The 22153-nt window shown below is 43.4% G+C and overlaps 1 protein-coding gene across 1 annotated transcript in view; it reads left to right on the top strand.

Moving 5' to 3' along the window:
• Positions 1–12247, top strand: part of MCCC1 (methylcrotonyl-CoA carboxylase subunit 1) — a 53430-nt gene extending 41183 nt beyond the window's left edge. Inside the window, exons 14-18 of the mRNA XM_082251882.1 lie at positions 2602–2651; positions 3118–3255; positions 7154–7261; positions 9812–9883; positions 12054–12247. Coding sequence (XP_082108008.1) covers positions 2602–2651; positions 3118–3255; positions 7154–7261; positions 9812–9883; positions 12054–12164 — 479 coding nt within the window. The 3' untranslated portion in view covers positions 12165–12247. The remainder of the gene's footprint in view (positions 1–2601; positions 2652–3117; positions 3256–7153; positions 7262–9811; positions 9884–12053) is intronic.
• The last annotated feature ends 9906 nt before the right edge of the window (positions 12248–22153 follow it).

Genomic DNA, 22153 nt, shown 5'->3' with positions numbered 1-22153 from the left:
GTTATATTGGGCATTATAAAAGGCATGGAAGGCTTTGGCTATTCCTGTGGTTGAATTAATTATTTCATTTTTACGGTTTTTAATTTTTTCTATATAATTTTTTGATTTTTTTTTTTTTTCATCAGTAGTCTTGCTAGAGGTCTTCCCGGTTTATTTCCAAATTTATATCTGTATCTGGCTATTTTATTAAAATAGCTTCTGGTTTCTTCTTCTAACAGATCTTGTAATTCTTCTCTTTTTAATATGAGGTCTTTTCCTATTTCTTTTAAGTTCTTGTTTGTGTTTTTGTTCCAATTCGTGTATTTCTATTATATATTTATTAATTTTATTATTCCTCTTTTTTTTTTTTTTTTTTTTTTGAGGCCATAGATATCAATATACCTCTGATATACGCCTTATGTGCCTCCCAAAGTGTGGCGGGTGATGTTTCTGGTAGATCGTTTTTGTGGAAATATAGCTCTAATTCTTTTTCCAATTTATTTCCTATTTCTTCGTCTTGAATTAATTCTTCATTAAGCCTCCATATTCCCAAGTTTTTATGATAAGTTGGTGTTTTAATTTTTAAGATCAGAGGGGCATGGTCGGATAGTGTGATCGTACCTATTTCTGTACCTTCTATATATTCTAATAAGCTATGGTCTATAAAGAAATAATCCAATCTTGAGTACATCGAGTGTACTGAGGAGTAATAAGTGTAGTCTCTTTTTTTTGGGTGTTGGATCCTCCATATATCTACTAATTGGTTCTGGTGTAGTTTTTTCCTTATTTTTCTAAGTTTTTGTTCTCCCAGCGTCCTTACACTCGATGTACTGTCAATACTTGGATCCATACAAAAATTTATATCACCCGCCACTATCAGATAGCCTTTCTTGAAAATTTCCAAGTCATACAGAACTCTCCCTAGATATTCACTCGGGTTTTTATTCGGGTTATAGATGTTCACTAACGTTAAATCCATCCCCCTTATTTGACCTTTAAGAAAAATCTATCGGCCCTTCGGGTCTGTTTTAATTTCTTCCAGGGAGAATTCTGTATTCCCTGTAAATCCTATTGCTACCCCTCTCGCACGCTCTACTGGTGTGTCTCCATAATACCATTTAGGGAAGTATTTGGAGTATAATTTTACATTTGAATGGAGAGAAATGTGTTTCCTGGAGGAAAGCTATGTTTACAGCTTCTCTTCTTAATTCTTCCAAAATCTTATGCCTTTTTATTTGGGAATTTAATCCTCTTACATTATAAGTTACTATTTTTAATTGTTCATCTTTCATTTTCAACCTTTCTGATCGATTCTGCTCTTTTCCGGACACGTTTCAACCAAACCCATTTTACCTATGTTGGAGAAATGATCGTCCTTAGTTTCTGTTCCTTTTGGGCATTGGGGAGTTTTCCTATCCCTTCCCCTTCTTTTCCCCTTTCCCACCGCCCATCCCTCCCCTTCCCCTCCCTCTCCGTCTGATGTTGGTATTCTTTTGATCTTGGGGTATCGAATTGTTTCTTTGGGTCATTTGCCCTGTTACCCATTTCCTTTTCCAAGATGATTCTAACCTTATTTGTGTTTGAATTGCTATTTCAATCTCTTTCGGGAGGTCTCCCTCCACTTCCTGCAATGGTGAACTTGCATAAAGTATCAACTGTTCTGTTCAAGTCAACACCTTGCAAAGTGCATATACAATGATTCACATGAGTTCTCGCTCTAGAGGGGATAGCATTCTATTTCCCCACCCCAGTCAATGATGAATGCATTGTAAATGTTAATTTGATCTGAAACCAATAAGCCTACATGTATGTTTTCTGAAAGAGAACTGGAGAACCTGGAGTATAGACAAAGGGAAGATGAATTTTAAAAGGCATATAAACAATGTTCATGGTGGAGGATTACATGAAATGTAATTGTTGAGCCACATATGTCAAATGGCTATTACATTTCTTTATATCAGTATATCTACATATTTACACAATATTTAAAATTTACTAATATAAGAAACGGACTTAGTTTATCATAGTGTAGATGTATTGACTTGTTTTCTTATCACCATGTGTATCCTGTGTAAGCCATGCCCTTTTTTCTTTTATCTAATAAAAACAGATATTACTCTCAGAAATGTTGTCATCTGTGTTCATGCAAACTTTTACTGTTAAAGGAGAAGTACAGCCAAAGCTTGTTGGAGGAGTTTGTTCTGCACTCCTGTAACCTGATTTCAGCAGACAGCGGGCTATAGCCCACTGTCTGCTGACGTCACAGGGCCAATCTAGGCTTGAACAAGATTTGGACCGCCATCCATGCCTGGACCACCACCCAGCTCAGCTCGCTGAGAGGCTGAGCCGGCTGCTCCCGCCCCCTTCACAGCCCAGCTCTCCAGTGAGCTTGGGGGGGGGGGGCAGAGCAGAGATCCGGTAACTGACAGCCACCAGCTCTCTCCTCATGGAGCCCTGAGATTGTTCTGTTCTCAGTGTTGGAGCCGGCGGAGGACAGATGCAGCATCGCTCCACCTAGGTAAGTATGATTTACGAAAAAAAAAACAACAAACCTATACTTCTCTACTAAGTACATTGCTTGAGTGTTGTCAATCATTTAGCAACACTTTTTTTTTTTTACAGAAGTGGACTTGAAAATCAATTACAACCATGACGGATCATTTGACATGCAGGTAACTAAGAGCGTGTGTACTGAGCTACTTGTCCTGAGTAGTAAATTGTGGCATGGAGATATTACACTTTTTTGAAAGCTTCTAGGCAACAAAATGAAGATAAAACATCTTACGGTTATATATTTGAACTGCTTGTAAACCTAGATGCTTGGCAAGCAATTTGAAAACGATTGAAACCATATTAGGCAGTTCAAAACTGTTTCATCAGATTTGATAGTAAGATTAATGTATGTCGTAGATGGATAAACTTTGAAAACAGCAATGGGTATTAAATACTCCTGCTCAGATAATTATAATCTGGTGGACAACTGTGATAGGCTACAGTAGACCATTTAACTGATAGATATAGGGAAAAAGTGAACTGGCTTGTCTGAGCACCTGTCTGGCAAGCTAGATATAGTTTATTATTGGCTAGTTTTAGACAAAGGCGGATTACAGTTTCTGGGCATTTTTTTTTATGTTTCAGGTTCAAGATAAAGTGCTGAAAGTCTCAGGAGAACTTCTGAATGAAGGTGGCATGACATTCCTAAGATGCTCTGTGGATGGCACACTTTGTAAATCCAAGCTAATTATCATTGATAACACTATCCATCTCTTCTCAATGGTAACACAGTAGTATATTTGCAATTGCATATTGAATGTTTAAATATATATGCATACTTCAGCTCTCAGACCTGTTTACCCCCTATAGACCAGCCCATATTTTTTGTGATTACCTACGATACGGAATTAATACATGCAGTATCTCACAAAAGTGAGTAAATCCCTCACATTTTTGAAAATATTTTATCCTATCTTTTCATGTGACAACACTGAAGAAATGACACTTTGCTACAATGTAAAGTAGTGAGTGTACAACTTGTATAACAGTGTAAATTTGCTGTCCCCTCAAAATAATTTAACACACAGCCATTAATGACAAGAAAAGTGAGTACACCCCTGAAAGTGAAAATGTCCAAATTGGGCCCAATTAGCCATTTTCCCTCCCCGCTGTCATGTTAGTGTTACAAGGTCTCAGGTGTGAATGGGGAGCAGGTGTGTTAAATTTGGTGTTATCGCTTTCACTCTCTTACTGGTCACTGCAAGTTCACCATGGCACCTCCATGGCAAAGAACTTTCTGAGGATCTTAAAAAAAATAATTGTTGCCATAAAGATGGCCTAGGCTAAAAGATTGCCAAGACCCTGAAACTGAGCTGCAGCACAGTGGCCAAGACCATACAGCGGTTTACCAGGACAGGTTCCATTTAGAACAGGCCTTGCCATGGTCGACCAAAGAAGTTGAGTGCACGAGCTCAGCGTCCTATCCAGAGGTTGTCTTTGGGAAATAGACCTATGAGTGCTGCCAGCATTACTGCAGAGGTTGAAGGGGTGGGGGTCAGCCTGTCAGTGCTCAGATCATACGCCACGCACTGCATTAAATTGGTCTGCATGGCTGTCATCCCAGAAGGAAGCCTCTTCTAAAGATGATGCACATGAAAGCCCGCAAACAGTTTGCTTAAGACAAGCAGACTAAGGACATGGATTACTGGAACCATGTCCTGTGGTCTGATGAGGCGGTGATGAGATGGTGTCGAGCGTATATGGCGGCAACCAGGTGAGGAGTACAAAGACAAGTGTCTTGCCTACAGTAAAGCATGGTGGTGGGAGTGTCATGGCCTGGGGCTGCATGAGTGCTGCCAGCACTGGGGAGCTACAGTTCATTGAGGGAACCATGAATGTCAACATGTACTGTAACATACTGAAGCAGAGCATGATCTCCTCTCTTCGGAAACTGGGCCGCAGGACAGTATTCAAACATAATGACCCCAAAAACACCTCCAAGATGACCACTGCCTTGCTAAAGAAGCTTAGGGTAAAGATGATAGACTGGCCAAGCATGTCTCCAGACCTAAACCCCGCCTTCCGCCTGGGTCTCCCGTCCCACCAGTAGACCCGGGCATCCTACCTGCACGGCTGCCGAAAACCCGATTTAAAGCCACATTCTGATCGGGTCTCCATGTAAAAACCCAGAACTGATGTCATGACATCACTTCCGGGTACTCTGCGCCAAATTAAAAAAAAAAAAAAAAAAAAATTACAGCATTCAAAACAGCCAAACTTGGCATTTTTTAATGCTTTTAAGTGCAGAGGATGGATTTGAGGATCTTTTTAGAGTACCTGTGTGTGTAAAAAATATGCGATGACCAAAATATCGGTATCGGCAATAAAAAACGATATCGGTCGATCACTAGTTTTTTATTATAGTCTGCACTGAGGCTTTTTTTTTTTTTTCTCTTTTTGTGAGCAGAGCTGTTATTGCCAACAGCCAAATTCATTGTAGTGTTTACCTGCAGTTATTGATTTATATCACCACATGTTTCTTGACTTGTATATGCCATTGTGATCTATTCACACATTTGTACTTTGCACATTTATTTCTGTCCATCTGATTTTATATTTACAGTGCATCCAGTAAGTATTCACAGCGCTTCACTTTTTCCAGCATTATTCCAAATTAGATTTAAATTCATTATTTTCCTCAAAATTCTACAAACAATACCCCATAGTGAAAGAAGTTTGTTTGAAATCTTTGCAAATGTATTCAAAAAAAGGAAAAGAAAATCCCATGTACATAAGTATTCACAGCCTCTGCTCAATACTTTGTTGAAGCACCTTTGGCACTAATTACAGCCTGAAGTCTTTTTGAGTATGATGGTACAATCTTGGCACACCTGTTTTTGGGAAATTTCTCCCATTCTCAAGCTCCATCAGGTTTGATAGGGGGGCGTCGGTGCTCAGCCATTTTCAGATCTCTCCAGATATGCTCAATCGGGTTAAATTCTAGGCTCTGGCTGGGCCACTCGAGGACATTCACAGAGTTGTCCAGTAGCCACTCCATTGTTATCTTAGCTGTGTGCTTAGGTTTGTTGTCCTGTTGGAAGATGAACCTTCGCCCCAGTCTGAGGTCCAGAGCGCTCTGGAGCAGGTTTTCATCAAGGATGTCTCTGTACATTGCTGCATTCTTCTTTACTGACTGACTAGTCTCCCAGTTCCTGCCACTGAAAACATCCCCACAGCATGATGCTGTCACCACCATGCTTTGCTGTAGGGATGGTATTGGCCAGGTGATGAGCAGTGCCTGGTTACCTCCAGACATGTTTACCATTCAGGTCAAAGAGTTCAATCCTTTGTTTCATCAGATCAGAGAATTTTGTTTCTCATGGTCTGACAGTCCTTTAGGGCTCTTTCACACGGCCGCTCCGTGTGAGAGCTCCGCTGCGGTCCTTTTTTTTTTTTTTTTCCACGGAGCGGATGACATTTCTGTCATCCGCTCCGTATGCCCGCATATCATCCCATCCGTTTGCGGATGATATGCGGACATAATGTAAGTCTATGGGGGTTTGCGGATGACACCGCTGACATCCGATTTTCCTTCCTTTCCGTTTTTTTAACGGAACAAAAATAGGGTTCTGTTCCGTTCCAAAAAACGGAACAGAACTGACGGGAAGAAAATCGGATGTCAGCGGATGGTATTCCGCTGACATCCGCAATGCCATAGACTTACATTATGTCCGCAAATCATCCGCAAAAAAATAGGATGATTTGCGGACATACGGAGCGCCCGTGTGAAAGGGCCCTTAGGTACCTTTTGGCAAACTCCAGGCGAGCTGTCTTGTGCCTTTTTACTGTGGAGTGGCTTCCGTCTGGCAAATCTACCATACAGGCCTGATAGGTGAAGTGCTGCAGAGATGGTGGTTCTTCTGGAAGGTTCTCCTCTCTCCACAGAGACAGTGGTAATTTAGTTGACTAATATATTTTCATCGACTAAACTACAACTAAATCTAAAACAATTCAGATGACTGAAATATGACTAAAACTAAAATGGCAGTTTAGTCAAAAGACTATGACTATCTGCACCTGATGGACATTATATATGGACTTTATGATTTTTAATTATTTATGCATCTATGAATTGGAGTATTTATTAAGTGATTTTGCAAGATTTGCACTTTACATACTTTACACATGTTTGCACATTTGCACTGATTTATATATTCTATTTTGCACATGTTTATATATTTAATTTATTTATGTAATGACAAGCAGCGCTGCAATACCGGTTCACATTATGGGGTATTGTTTGTAGCGTTTTGAGGAAAATAATGAATTTAATCCATTTTGGAAAGAGGCTGTAACATAAAAAAAATGTGGAAAAAGTGAAGCGCTGTGAATACTTTCCAGATGCACTGTATATTGCAGCACTATTTATACATTTTGATTTTTTTTAAGTTTGACTAAACTTGGGCTTTAAGCGAGCAAAGAAAACAATGAGCAATAAATGTAATTTGGAGTAATCTTTGTCCAATTAGGCTGGGGGTACACCAAAGTACATTATTTTGCTATTCCAATAGTTGGGTACATTGCTTTTCTGTATTACAGGCTTTTTTGGAAGTGACTAGTACTGTATATCTCACTCATCTACTGTTTGCTGTATCTGACACTACATGTGTCCTTGCTGCAGGAGGACAGTGTCCAGTTGGGTATTCCGGTTTCCAAATTTCTCTCTGAAGCAAGCACCTCAGGAAGTCAAGGAGGGACTGTAGCACCCATGACTGGAACAATAGAAAAGGTAACAAACTTTTTTGTGTGTTTAAAGTTTTGACAGAGGTTGTGGCTTCTGCAAGAGATGTGAGGGAGCACCAACAACGAGATTTGGGGGGCGCAATGGAAATTGGTGGGTGGCATCACTGCCCCATAAATTCATCCCTGTTTTCAAGCGCTCTGACGCAGGGGATCTGTAGCTTTTTGATCCAGTCATCACACCAAAGCTGATTTACAAAAAAGGTATTTACACAGATGTTTTACAGAAGACAAACTAGAAGGAGAGATGGCGCATAGCGGTAGTGTATAAGGCTGGACACCACTGGATAAAAAAACAGTCAATGAAATGTAACGGTTAAAAGTTTTTTTTTAATCCGGTGGTGTCCAGTCTTATACAATACCGCTATTTGCCATCCCTCCTAGTTTTCTACTGTATGCATCTTCATCCTGTGCTAGGGATTTGGCTGCATTGTGGGTGGTATTAATTTATAAGACTTCTTCTTCTTTTCACTGCCTCCATCACAACACAAGTGTGGTTTATGGTTCCAGTACCCCTAGAGGTGGTCGTCCTGAGGTCCAGCGCCAGGACTATTTTTGTTTTTTACACAGATGTTTTACAAATGGTAAGCCACATAGGTATGAGATGGGAGGGAGAAAACCTTTTTAAGTAAACTTGTCATAGCCTCCACTTCCACTTTCAGGTAAGATGCTTTTTACAGCTTGCATGAAAGGAAATAATCTTAAACTCAGCTTTTGTAGAGAGAAAAAATCACAGCAGTAAATATATAATTAGCCTCTGGATGATGATCTGCCAACAAAAGGAGAACAAGCTGTGATTGTAAAATATATGCGCTAGTTTCAGACTACAATAAATTACTGTGGGCTACATTCACCGAACCAGACTGCATGCAGTATTTAGGGGTTTTCCCAAATATTGCATTTCATCCTGAAAATGTAAATTCACTACTGCTTTATGCTGTATTTACTGCATAAAGCAAAAGCATTCAGAAAATACTGCATAAAACAGGAGTAAAAGTCAATTCACAAAATTTAAATAAATATTTGCATGTGGTAAATAATTAGTGAACCCGGCATGCGATATTTAAGGAACCTTTATTTAGAAGAAAATGGAATAAAAAAAAAAAGTGGGGAAGAGGCCCTTGACCCTCTCCATCAACATGGGGACAAGGTGCTTTTGCTGGGGGGGGGCAGAGACCCCCCCCCCCCCCCATGTTGAGGGCATGTGGCCTGGTATGGGGGGAGAGCGGGTACCTGTTTTTGACAGGTACCTGTCCCCACTTCCGTCGGACCTCGACATCAGAAGTTCTGGCCCCTTCCTCCTTCCCCTGCCACCAGGCTTTTCAGAAAGTGCAGCGTGCTTTGCACATGCACAGTAGAGAATCCTACAGGCAAAGGCAGTGGCAGCACCCGAGAGCCGATGGAAACATCAGCTGGGGTACCGACATCGCTGGACTCCAGGACAGGTAAGTGTCCTAATATTAAAAGTCAGCAGCTACAGTATGTGTAGCTGCTGACTTTGAATTTTTCAGTGGGGGGGGGGGGCTGGAGCACCCTTTTAATTCATATTCAAAGCAAACTCACCCTTTACGTCCATGTCTCCTTGGTCATTTTGCTGAGAAATCACTATAAAAAACCGCTCCCTAGCATTTCTGGCAGTGGCCATCTTGAGTAAGGGCAGATGATTCATATAGAAGTTACTTCCTGGAATCCTTCTGTCCTTCGCTCAGGCATGCAGGCAGGAGGGTGTATTGAGAAGCTAAGAAAACCACTGTTTTCTTAGCTTCTAAGAAATGAAGGTAAATCTCCCCAATGGGACACAGATGGCAAAAAAATAAACCAGCAGGGGTCATAACCCTCCCTTACTCTATCCAAAAATGGAAGGGGGGGGGGGGAGTTTTGCCTATAGTTCCACTTTAAGCTCTAATGTTTCTTGAGGTGGCTCAAATTGAGGGCCATCCAAAAGAAAAAAGAAACTATAGGTATTTAGCTTGCTAGAGAGACGACTGCAGGACATGAGCAGCAGGGTTACAATTAGAGACCTATAGTTGGAATCATCGGAGTCAATTTAGATGCAAACATTTCATATTGTAGTGTGTTGATGTTGTTTGTGTTTTTTGTTTTTTTTTGTTTTTTTTTCTCTTTACCTTGAGATTTTACGTTTTCTAATTGTGTGCAATAACTGTTGGAGCTTATGCACAATGCAGCTAAAAAAAAAGCTGCTTTTTATAGGCATTTGAACTTTTATTTCTCTGCCTAAAAGCTTGTGCTTTTGTGTGCTCTTTTTGCATGTTTTTATTGATCTTCTTTGAGCTTTTTTGAGCATAAGTGTCTCGGCTCATTTTATCCTTTTTTTTTTTTTCCTTTTTTTTTTTTTTTCTTTTTCTTTTCTGTCACGGAGGGGGAGTTTCCAGGCAAAAGAAAAGGAGAGCTCAAAAGCCTATAGGAGCAGCTTCTTTGAGCTGCAGTGTGCATGAGCCCTTAAAATGCCCAATCAATAATTAGTAAATAACCCAGCTAGCTGTTTTACTGTCTAATTATTATTATTCATGGTTTGTAGGTGTTTGTAAAAGTTGGAGATAAAGTAGAAGCTGGAGATCCACTGATGGTCATGATTGCTATGAAAATGGAGGTAAGTCTTCATGCATAGAATTTAAATGATTGTGCCTATAGACAATGGTTACTCAGTGTGGCCGACGTCATCAGGAGTGGCAAAAATATCTTAATGTCTGTAAGTTTTGTGACAGCGCCAAAACCTCAGACTATCTTTTACCTCGGTTCTTTGGAAATCTTATATTTTAGATACAAAACATTTTCAATGTAATGTTAGGATTTACATACATACACTTTTTTTAATATTCTGGTAACAAACGGTAAAGTAAACATGACAAAAATATTGCTAACAGTTCACGCCTCTTATTTGCTCCCTTGTGGTCTGCTAAATATACTATTGAAAGAGTTTTGTTTTTATTAGGGAAGTGAAAGAAATACCTGTTGAGTTATACCTGTTCATAATGAGAGGCCTGTGTTCTTTGTAGTGCATTCGAAATAAGGTAGGCAGAGCTGACACCACATGCTTAGGAGGAACATACCATATAGTATATCTGACATATTGTCTATTGATTTCCTGTACTTGCAGTGTGCTTTAAAGAGAAACGCATAGAAAATGTGCATGCAATCCAGAAATGTACCAAATTTTAAACTTTAAAGCAGAACTTGCACCTAAATTGCAAGGCCTCCTATTTAAATGTGCCCCCCTCTCCCTTGCTGAAATGCTGCATAAAACTTACAAAAAAGACCCAAAATGTCCCCTATGTCAATGTACACATAGGCTTTTAGCAGAGTTTAGGAGCTGATGCGGTTAGGTGAGCTTCAACCGCACTCTCCTGAACACAGAAGAATCGCATATAGGATAGGGCCATTTTAAATGTAGGCCACGGCCACGGTAAATGTTGGCAAAGTGTACATGAAACCTAAAAAGTTGAACCTGCAATGTGCTACAAACCTTACAAATTTTGGACTACTCTGCATCCTATGGGCAGAATGGTGCAGTATATTATCTTTTTTTTTTTCTTCCTTGGCTACAGTATTATACAACTGCAGCACTATCCCCTCCGGGGCCGCTGGATATCTTAATTCCCCCTATTCCTGCACTGCCAAGAAACACACATTTCCAACTTGCATCCAGACACAAGTAATCAGTCCATGGGCTTTGTTTTTGTTGTTTTATTGGGGAAATAACTTAGATGGGGTATAGGGATTATGGGATGCCCAACTTGACTTGAAGAAACATCCGATGAGGACAACTTCCTTCTCCATATACAAAAATGAAGATTTGGGGCTGTATTTTCTCCCAGAATAAACACAATTTCTATGGATCAGAGACAAGATCCCTTACGGACCAGAAACTCTGTCCCTTTTAAAGAATTGGCACAAAGTTGCAAACTGTAGGCAGAAGTATCTTGCTTCCTCTCTAAAACTACACCCAGTTCTGACACTTGCAGATACTACAGGCCCACCTGGCTGCCCTGACTACAGGCCCACCTGACTGCTCTGAAAAACTCCCCAGGACAAGGGATCGGGATTCAGCACAATGCTGTCCTTTGAAGAGATGCTACGTCTGGCAGTCTCTCCCCTTGTATGCCCCTGGGTGTGCTGAGGTACTCACACTCTTTTGCTCCCCACTGTGCTGGGCAAGACAACTGATCAGATCTTTCCATGCCAGCTGGGATGTCCAAAGGTAATGGAGATTCCTCTCTCAGGCTTCTTCTCCTTCCCTTCCTTTCCTCAGCTCCAGCCTGGAGGCAGAGCCCCAGCCCAGGGGTTCCTCCAAGGCCACATGACTGCAACCTCGGCACTCCATCTTCCACCCTGCTGGCCAAAGGTAAAGGGCTGACTCAGTCACCCTGCCAGGCCCTCTGCCTGAGGTTTGGCCAGATTCACACAAGTATGCAGATTAGGACCTCCTGGCCTCTGCCCACTAACTTCCAGAAGCTTCTCCAAGCTTCTACATCCAGGGGAAGGTACCAGAGACTCGTCCTGTAGAGCCATCCAGCCTGACCTGCAGTAACCCAACCTAATTACAGACTCGCACAAATTTACCTACACTAGGTGCACACTAGAGGGTGCTGCACAACTTTTCTGCAAGGCTGAGGGGGGGGGGGGGGTGCGGCACACTTAAAAAGCAGGCTTTGCAACTTTGAACTCCAGGCAGATAATGAAAAGGAATTAATCTCGATATACACCTCTTAAAATGAATGTTTTTTCTAGTAAATCTTGAATTACTATCTGTTTTCTTATAGCATACCATACGAGCACCCAAAGCGGGTACCATTAAAAAGGTTTACTTCAGAGAAGGTGTACAAGCCAGCCGACATGCTCCACTTGTCGAGTTTGAAGAAGAGTCAGAGTGACCATGTTCTTCTATTTTTATTCTTGTGTTATTACAAGAAATATTTGTATATTGTTCCTATGTGTCTGCTATTTTACACAATAAATATTAATATGAATACTGGCCTTGCTTTCGGTCTTTAATTTTAGGATGCTGTTAAAATTGTATGTAAACCCTAGCCATGAACTGAAAAATACTTGTTCATCTTTCATGAAATCTTGTGAGCTGGTAACTCTCTGCTTGTGCTGCACTCTTATCAGTGAGCATTGCTTCTAGGTGTCTGTGGGAACTACAAAACCTCTACCCACTGTGTTATGGTGATGGGGAGAGAGGGAGGTGTTCTGTAGTTATGTCCTGGGATGATGACACACCTCCATAGGTGCAGTGTGGAATATGTTATGGGCAGGACTATCAGTTGCAAAAAAAGGAACACCGCCACCCTAAGTAATAATATGTTGCAATACATTACAAATTTTCATTTACGTATTTTTAATCTCTTTAAAGATACACTTTTGTCCTATAACGTTTTTACTAAATGAAATTCTCAGGGTGGCTGTACATGTGCTGAAACAGTCATTTGTTAAATGCCAGACATTCATACAACTGTAGTTTTTGCTTGATGTCCACATAATGGAAAGTGACAGCTGGTCATTTTCATTGTCAGCTGTACATGAAGAAACCGCAAGAATAATTTTCCCTCCAGCTCCCTGCACATCTGAGTGAGCGGACAGACCTTGTCAGGAGACATCTCAATGTACGGTCCTATTCTAGTACCAATTAACCCGATAGACCATCTGCCTAGCTATTGCACTCTGAACTGATAAGTGCACACACATACACAAATAATCATCAGCATTGCCCATGACAAACTATCTTGTGTCTCGGTACCTTTATAGTAATGTCTATATATACAATGGCATGCATGCTAAAGGTGTCATAAAATGCATGACATTGTGCAGGAAAATGACACAGCTTTTACTAGTTTTACATTTTTAAAAATTTAGTTTATTATTAAAGGGGTAAGTCCACCTGACTAATATCTGTGTTTGGTATATGCCAGAGAGTTAAAGGATATGTTGCCCCAACATTTCATATTCCTGATATGTGTCTGTTGGATAGTGTACTTATGTTTTTAAAGGTAAACTGTTTTCTTTTTGCATTGCTTCCTTTGTGTGAAATACCTGGTGATTCTGCCAGTTCCCCTGCTTTCCTATTTGAAACTGACCATACCAGGCATAGAAGCACATCCATCTCAGTGTGGTCAGTTTTCTGACTGTGCTGGGAAAACAGCCTGCCTGTCCTCCAATAGCCAAGACTTGTGCTGACACGCCACCCTGCACAGCCATTTACTGGGAGATTAGTGTACTATTTTTCTACCTCCAGCTCTCTAAACCTGTTCAGCTGAGAACAAAGATTGTAATTTTTCATTAAAAAAAAAAAAAAAAAAAAAGCGTTTTATGGAGAGCTATCTATCTCCCATAAACACCGGTGTATGTATGTGTATGTGTGTGTGTGTGTATATATATATATATATATATATATATATATATATATATATATATATATATATATATATATATATATATATATATATATATATAATATATATTTCTCTGTCGCTCATTGACAGACGCAGTCCTCTATGATTAATATCAAATTGGGGTTATACTGCCCTCTACAGGAGTAGGACACTAGGCAGAAGAAAACGTTCTGGCCACACCTTAGGGCAGTCCCAGAGGGTATATCCTCTCTCTCTCTCTCTCTCTCTCTCTGCTACAGGATGTCAGTTTTTTTCTGTCGAGTAAGGACCTAAGTTCCTTGCTGGGATCTTTGGTCCTGGCAAGATTTTTTAGATAAATTCTTTTTAGTTAGCTTTTTTTTCTCCAGTTGTTCCTGTGAGATCTTCAAGCAAAGATGCCGGATCTGGGCGACGGGCTGGATATTGAGGTCCAGTGGTCACCCCAGCCGGCCTACAAGCGCGTGCAGATTCCAGCTTTGCGCTGGATCGGCCGCGACACATTTTAACAATTATGCTGGAGCTGGATGTTGAGATCCAGTGGTCACCCCAGTCAGCTTACGAGCGCGTGCAGGCCCTAGCTCCGTGCTGGGTCGGCCTGCGACATAGTCCCGCTGGACGGGGACTGGCCCTGCAAGTTAAACTTAAACTGAGTCATGGCGTCCGTATTGGTCAACAGCCCCCCCCCACCTCGGTGGAGAGGGGTTCTGTTAGGGGTGGGTGCCCGCCGGTTCCGGTATGGTGAGTAGAATGTTCCCCCCCCCCCCCCCCCCCCCTGTCGGGTTTTGGGATGGAAACGGGCCCCTCTGGATGGTCGGACCCTCTTGATCCTAGGGTTCCCCCTCTATCCTATGACATGTTTCACAGATCTCCCTCTTGATAGTGTGATTTAGTGAATAAGAGATACACTCCAGGAGGCTTGGTTTGGGAGCTGACTATCTGATAGTCACTATAAAGAACTGGCGCTGTAAGAGGAGGAAGCCATGACTGGGGTCAAGGATGGAGACAGGGGCTGACGTTACTAGTTGAAATAGTCATGTAAAAGGGTGATATAATCAAGCACCTACCCTATGCATAGTGATGCAGCTACATGGACTACCGCCATCCTCCCGCAAGTCGCACGGCACAAGCCGCTGCTATCCTTCCGCAGGCTGCACGATTCAGCAGGCCGCCGCCATCCTTCCACAGGCCGTCCGCAGGCCGCCGCCATCCTCCCGCAGGCTGCTTGAGATCCACAGGCCGCTGCCCTCCTGCCGCAGGCCGCACGGATCCCGCAGGCCGCCGCCATCCTCCCGCAAGCCACACGAGATCTGCAGGCCGCCGCCCTCCTTCCGCAGGCCGCACGGATCCCGCAGGCCGCTACCATCCTCCCGCAGGCCGCATGAGTTAGCCGCCATCTTTCCGCAGGCCGCCATTTTGGCGTAAACTGGTGTCTCCTGCATGGGGGCGGCCATGTTTGATATGCCAAGCTACCTCGAGGAGTAGCAGTGGGAGCGCCGGAAGGCGTGTAAAGGGGCGGAGCCGCCTCCTTTACCCGGGAAAACTATTCACAAGACTTCCTGTTCTGCAAAGGACAGCGCTGAGAGCAGTTTGGTAGAAGCTTCTCTGCATCAGGTGGTGAGCCCTTGGGGTCTCTCTCTCCTCTCTGTGGGGGTCCAAAGCAGGTAACGCTGAGGGGCGCTGTTGCGCTGGGGGATTACACATAAAAAGAAAAAAAAAAAAAAATTTTTCTTTTGCAATCTTTGTTTGCTGGCAAGTGTTCCTGGATTAGTCATGGACCCTGCCACACATGTATCCCCACCTGATCCCCTCGAGGTGGCCGCAGGACCCTCCAGTTCCCCACTTACTATTGATGCATTGTCAGCGGTTTTGGAGTCTTTTGTATCCCGGGTGGAGGTGGCCTGTCAGGGACGGGGCGCAAAGAAGCGACCCCCGCCTACCCCTATTTCATCTGACACTTCAGATACAGATTCTGAGCCTGTCACTGCAGCTGCAGGTCCCTCTTCTGGGGCTTGTGTCTCGGGTACGGTCTCCTCAGACAGTGAGGAGGACGTTTCTGCCTCCGCCATAGCACAAGAAGAAGCGTTGGTGGATGCACTAGTTGTGTCTGTCCGGGAAACCTTAAGTCTTGAGGTTACACCGGCAGAGGTAGCTGATACTGAAATTCCTTTTGGTACTAACAAGCCTACCAAGATGGCGAGGGTGTTTCCCTTGCCCAAATGTTTTGGTAATATAATTTAAAGAGGAATGGGGTTGTCCAAAACGAACCCCTGGTATTTCCAAACTCATTGCTAGGCGTTATCCGTTTGAGGAATCCCTCCTTAAAAAATTGACAGTACCACCATTGGTGGATTCACCAATTTCCAGACTAAATAAAGCTACGGTTATCCCATTGGAGGACGTTCCGTCCTTTAGGGATCCGGTGGATCGTAAGGTGGAAGCCGTGTCCCGCTCCATCTTTTCCCTGATCGGGTCAGCCTTTAGGCCAGTGATTGCAATTGGTTTGGGTTCACAAACATTGACAGAATGAACCAAGTTGTTACGCCGGGACTTGGAGGGGAGAAGCATCCCCCCGGCAGTATCAGACTTGCTGGAGCAGATGATACAAGGGCTACAGTTTGTCTGTGACGCCGCTCTGGACGCCACTCAATTGTTGGGGCGTGCTTCAATTTCAGCAGTGGTCCTCAGGCGTGTGCTGTGGTTAAAGTGTTGGTCTGCGGATCAAGGTTCCAAAAAAGCTTTGGCTAATCTCCCCTTTCAGGGGAATCGCCTATTTGGGGCCACCTTGGATGAGATTATCAAGGATCTCACTGGGGGCAAGAGCACTTTTTTGCATCAGAATACTAAGGGTAAAGGACCTCGTCAGAGACGGGGGGCCTTCCTTTTCCGCTCATAAGTTTTTTTTCGCTCCGCTGGGGCGGGCGATAAGGCAAAGCCCTCCAAAGCCCCTCCAGGAGGATTCAAGGGGCGCTTGTCGGGTAAACAGAAGTCCGGCTCTTCCAGAGCTGAAAATAAGACTACTAAAGCCTGAAGGTGCGCCCCCACCCATATCTGGGGTGGGGGGACGTCTTCACCGGTTTCCGGATCCATGGCTTTCCAGAATCCCGGACAAATGGGTTCGCGAAGTCATACGGTCAGGATACAAGATCGAGTTTCGATCACTTCCACCGGTGCGATTCTTCCCTTCCAATATTCGACTATCCCCGGATCGCTTAAAAGCTTTGCGGGGGGCAGTAACGGATTTGATGCAACAAGGAGTGGTGGTCCACGTTCCTTGGACAGAACGTTTTCAGGGGTTCTATTCGAACCTATTCACAATACCCAGAAAAGAGGGCAAGGTGCGTCCAATTCTGGACTTAAGAGCACTCAATCATTTTGTTCGGGTACAAAAATTCAAGATGGAGTCCATTCGCACAGTAGTGGCCTCCCTGCATCAGGGGGATTTTCTGGCGTCCATATGCCTATCTTCATATTCCCATTTATGCAGGACATCAGCGTTTCCTTCGTTTTTCCGTGGGAGAGAACCATTATCAGTTTGCGGCGTTACCCTTTGGTCTCGCCTCTGCTCCCCGGGTCTTCACAAAAGTGTTAGCCCCAGTGTTGGTGCTGTTGCGACAGCGGGGCATATCGATTCTAGGTTACCTAGACGATCTTCTTCTCCGTGCGGAGTCTCCACAGGCTCGGTTGCTAAATTTGGAGATCACTATGATCTCTTTGCAAGAGTTCGGGTGGCTGGTGAACCTGCAGAAGTCATCTCTGGTTCCCACCAGGAGGCTGGAATATCTGGGCCTAATTTTAGACACATCCCTGACAAGTGTTTCTTCCTGCGGAGAAACTCCAGAAGATTTATGCCCCGTACACACGTGCAGATTATCTGAAGACTTTTGTCTGCAGACTTACCAAAACCATATAATATGAGGTCAAACCTAAACACTTTCAATTTGTATGCAATCCGGCAGGCCCTTGCACTACATAGAAAAGGTAAATCTGAAGACAAAAGTCTTCAGATAATCTGCACGTGTGTACGGGGCATCAGTCAATGATTCAGTTGTTGCTGTCCGCCAACTGGCCTTCCCTTCGGACTTGCATGAGGGCCCTGGGACTGATGGTGGCCTCCTTCGAGGCAGTACCGTTTGCCCAGTCCCATACCTGAATCCTTCAAAAGGAGATTCTTCTCAAATGGAACCGGAATCCCGATTCCCTGAACAATTGGATCCGGCTGAGCGAGCGGACCAGGGAGTCTCTGGTCTGGTGGCTTCGGTCTCCGATGCTCAGCCAGGGGAAGTCATTTCTTCCAATATACTAGACGATTGTCACCATGGATGCCAGTCTATCCGAGTGGGGAGGAATTCTCGGCAAATTATCTGCTCAGGGGCTCTGGTCCCTGGAAGAGTCCAGGTTACCGATAAATGTACTGGAACTGAGAGCGATCAGACTTTGTCTGATTCATTGGACCAAGCAGCTCTGGGGCAGCCCGGTGCGGATCCAGTCGGACAATGCCACAGCGTGGCTTACGTCAATCACCAGGGGGGCACCAAGAGTATCCTGGCGGCCATAGAAGTGGCCAGCATTCTTTGTTGGGCGGAAAGATTTGTTCCAGCTCTCCCCAGTGGTATTCATTCCGGAGGTGGAGAATTGGCAGGCAGATTATCTCAGCCGTCAGATTCTGGATCAAGGGGAATGGTCTCTTCATCCAGAGGTATTCCACCAACTGTGCCTTTGTTGGGGCACCCCGTATGTGGATCTGTTGGCATCTCGGCTCAACAGGAAAGTGCGGAGGTTTGTAGCTCGCTCCCGCGATCCTCTAGCAGACGCCGCAGACGCGCTGGTCGCCCCGTGGGGGCAGTATCAGCTACTGTATGCCTTCCCTCCGATCTTCCATCCTGCTTTACGATCGCTGGCTTTAACGGCCTGGCTGTTGAGACCCAGGTGCTGAAGGACAAGGGTTTGTCAGCTTCAGTTATTCCTACTCTAATTAAAGCGAGGAAAGCAACTTCCAGAAAAGTCTATCATCGCACATGGAAGTCTTATATTGCGTGGTGTGAATCCCTTGGGTTTCCTCCACGTTCTTATTCGGTGACCCGAATCTTGGCTTTTCTGCAACAGGGGGTTGAGCAGAAACTGGCCTTGAGCACTATCAAAGGTCAGGTTTCAGCGCTAGCAATCTTCTTTCAGAAGCCTCTGGCTACTCAGTCCTTGGTGCGGAATTTCATCCAGGGGGTGCGGCACCTGGCTCCGCCGGTGCGCGCACCCTTGCCGCCCTGGGATCTTAATTTGGTGCTGTCGGTTCTTCAGAAACCTCCCTTTGAAAATATCAGGGAGATTCCCTTGCTTACTTTATCCCAGAAGGTGGCCTTCTTGGTGGCTATCACTTCTGCGCGCAGGGTGTCAGAACTGGCCGCATTGTCCTGTCGTTCCCCATATCTGGTGGTTCATAGGGATAAGGTGGTTCTTCGTCCGAATCCATCCTTCCTAAGGTGGTTTCAGATTTCCATCTAAATGAAGATATTGTGTTACCTTCCCTGTGTCCTAAGCCCAGTCATCCTCGGGAGTTTGCGTTACATTCTTTGGATGTGGTTCGGGCAATCAGGGTATACTTGTATACTACGGACTTGTTTCGTAAGACGGATTCACTTTTTGTGATCACGGATGGCCCTAAGAAGGGGTTGCCTGCATCTGCCGCGACTATCTCCAAATGGATCAGACAGACGGTGGTACAGGCTTATTCTATTAAGGGTCGGGAGCCTCCGTTCCCTGTTAAGGCGCACTCCACTCGGGCGCTTAGTGCTTCATGGGCCTTTCGCCACCAGGCATCAGTGCTTCAGGTTTGCAAGGCGGCTACATGGTCGTCGGTGCATACCTTTGCAAAATTTTATAAAGTTGATGTGATGGCATCGGCAGATGCCTCTTTTGGCCGCAAGGTTCTGCAGGCCGCTATTTGAGGAGACCGGTGGTCTACCTCGAGGGTTTTTTTCTGTTGGGTTTTCAGTTGAGTCTCATCCTTTTGTCTGATGAGCCTTTAAGACTTCTAGTTGGCACCAGTTGGGCCTTCTGGATTTGATTTTGATTCCATTATCCCACCCCCTCATTTGTGGCACTGCTTTGGGACGTCCCAATTTGATATTAATCAAAGAGGACTGCGTCTGTCAATGAGCGACAGAGAAAAATGGATTTTTGTAAGAACTTACCGTAAAATCCTTTTCTCTTAAGCTCATTGACAGACGCAGTACCCGCCCCTCTATTTTTGAGTTGGGTTGGGTTAAAGTCTCTGACACTGCTTTGTGACATAACTGACATCCTGTAGCAGAGAGAGAGAGGATATACCCTCTGGGACTGCCCCTAAGGTGTGGCCAGAAAGTTTTCTTCTGCCTAGTGTCCTACTCCTGTAGAGGGCAGTATAACCCCAATTTGATATTAATCAAAGAGGACTGCGTCTGTCAAGGAGCTTAAGAGAAAAGGATTTTACGGTAAGTTCTTACAAAAATCCATTTATATGTGTGTGTGTGTATGTGTGTGTGTATGTATATGTGTGTGTGTGTGTGTGTGTATATGTGTATATGTATATGTGTATATATATATATATATATATATATATATATATATATATATATATATATATATATATATATATATATATATATATATATATGTGTGTATATGTGTGTATATATATATATATATATATATATATATATATATGTGTGTATATATATATATATATATATATATAATGTTTTTTTTTTTTTATTATACTGTGTACAAAAATATTTCTGCCCTTCATTTCTATTTTAAACTGAATGGAATGTTGGTTTTTTTACAAGGTAGGGGTTCACATATTCTTTAAGCCACCTGGCACTTAAGCAGGCCATACACGGTGCAAATTTCTTTCATGCAACCTCGACCGTGCTGACAAGTCATCCTTCCCACCGAGCAATTGTCTACTCCTGGTGGGGGCAGGCGAGGGAAGCTGTCTCCGCCGGGACAAGACTGTGATTATCGCTAGTGGCAATAGAATCCAGCAGGCTGGTTGTACCTAAGTTAATCGATCAATCAACTTGGTGCGTCCAGCCTGCCCATGGGCGGTTTCTGCTGACCCAGCTGAGATTCGAACCGTCTATGGTTATTACAATAACTCAAATATGAAACCTCTGTACAGGAGTTCTTAAAGTAATGCTAAACACACACTGTTAAAATTTACATTGACCCTCCTCTTTGTTTATGTGCATGATGACACTGTAATTTTACTAAAAAAAAAGAAAATTAAAGTACCTTTTTCCTTAATCAATATACAGCTGTCACATGACCCAGATCTTTCCCAGCCTGTCTGCAGGAAAACATAAGCAGCTTCTAGTCCTCTGCTGCTGGTCACATGTTCAAAAAAAAAAAGAGCCTTTTGGAATAGAGAAACAGCCTTTGGAATACAGAGTAAAAAATAAGAAAATTTTAATATCAAACTTTTTCAAATTGTCATACAAATATACAGTATATTTGAAATTAAATCTTAATTATTTTTTGGCAATACCATAGGGTGCATGGATTTCTGTCAGGAAAGACATTTGCATACACGCAGGCGCATAAGCCTAAGAGCCAGTGGCTGTGTAACGGGTGTCCATTGGCGCAAGGTGGGCTATTTAAACTGCACTAGCCCTCTGTGTCAGTGTCGTTTTGGTCTAGTAAACTCTTGAGCATCTGTGCATCTGCTCCTGTGTTGATCCTCTGTTGCTAACCTCTTCTGTATCTGACTCTGCCTGAATGCTGCCTGTACTGACCCCTGACTTGCCTCTGGATTATTCTTCTGCCTACTCCCTTGGATGATATGCCTTGTTTGTTACCGACCCCCCGGCCTGATTCCTGACCACTCTGCTGTCTGTCTGTACCTTGATCTGCCTGAATGTTGCTGACCTGGACTGTCTGACCTTGCCTTGGCTCTTGAACCCACACCTGCATCAGCTGACCCGTGCCTGCCTCTAGCTCTGTTCCTTTTGCCAGTGTGCATCCAGCCAGTCATCTCTGCACATCAGCACCTGCTGGCAGAAGATTTTACAGGCACTCCTGCTACTTTGTGCTCTGGCATTCCCTGTTCCCTTACCAGGGCTCCTGAGCAAGAGCTTCAAACTCCATCCCAGGGTATATTACCAGAGATGTATAGTAACGAAGTACAACTACTTAAGTACTGTACTTAAGTACCGAAATGCGGTATCTGTACTTTCCTAGAGTAGAATTTTTTTCTCCTACTTCTACTTTTACTTCACTACATTTTTTCGATGATTTCGATACTTCTACTCAAGTATTTTTTTTTTGTGCTGCATAGTTACTCGTTACTTTTAAAAAAATTACCACTGCCAGAACAGTAGATGGCAGGTTTCATGAAGTTCAAAAAAATGTGTATAATGTCATTTGTAAATCAGCGCATACGAAAATAAAGGCTGTGTATAATAAAAGCTGCTATACCAAATCTTTCCAATAAAAAGAAAATATGAAACAAACAAATAAAT

This window comes from Pelophylax lessonae, assembly GCF_965119305.1.
Source record: "Pelophylax lessonae genome assembly, chromosome: 3".
NCBI classification, from domain to species: Eukaryota; Metazoa; Chordata; class Amphibia; order Anura; family Ranidae; genus Pelophylax; species Pelophylax lessonae.
This window is presented reverse-complemented; position numbering and strand designations above follow the sequence as displayed.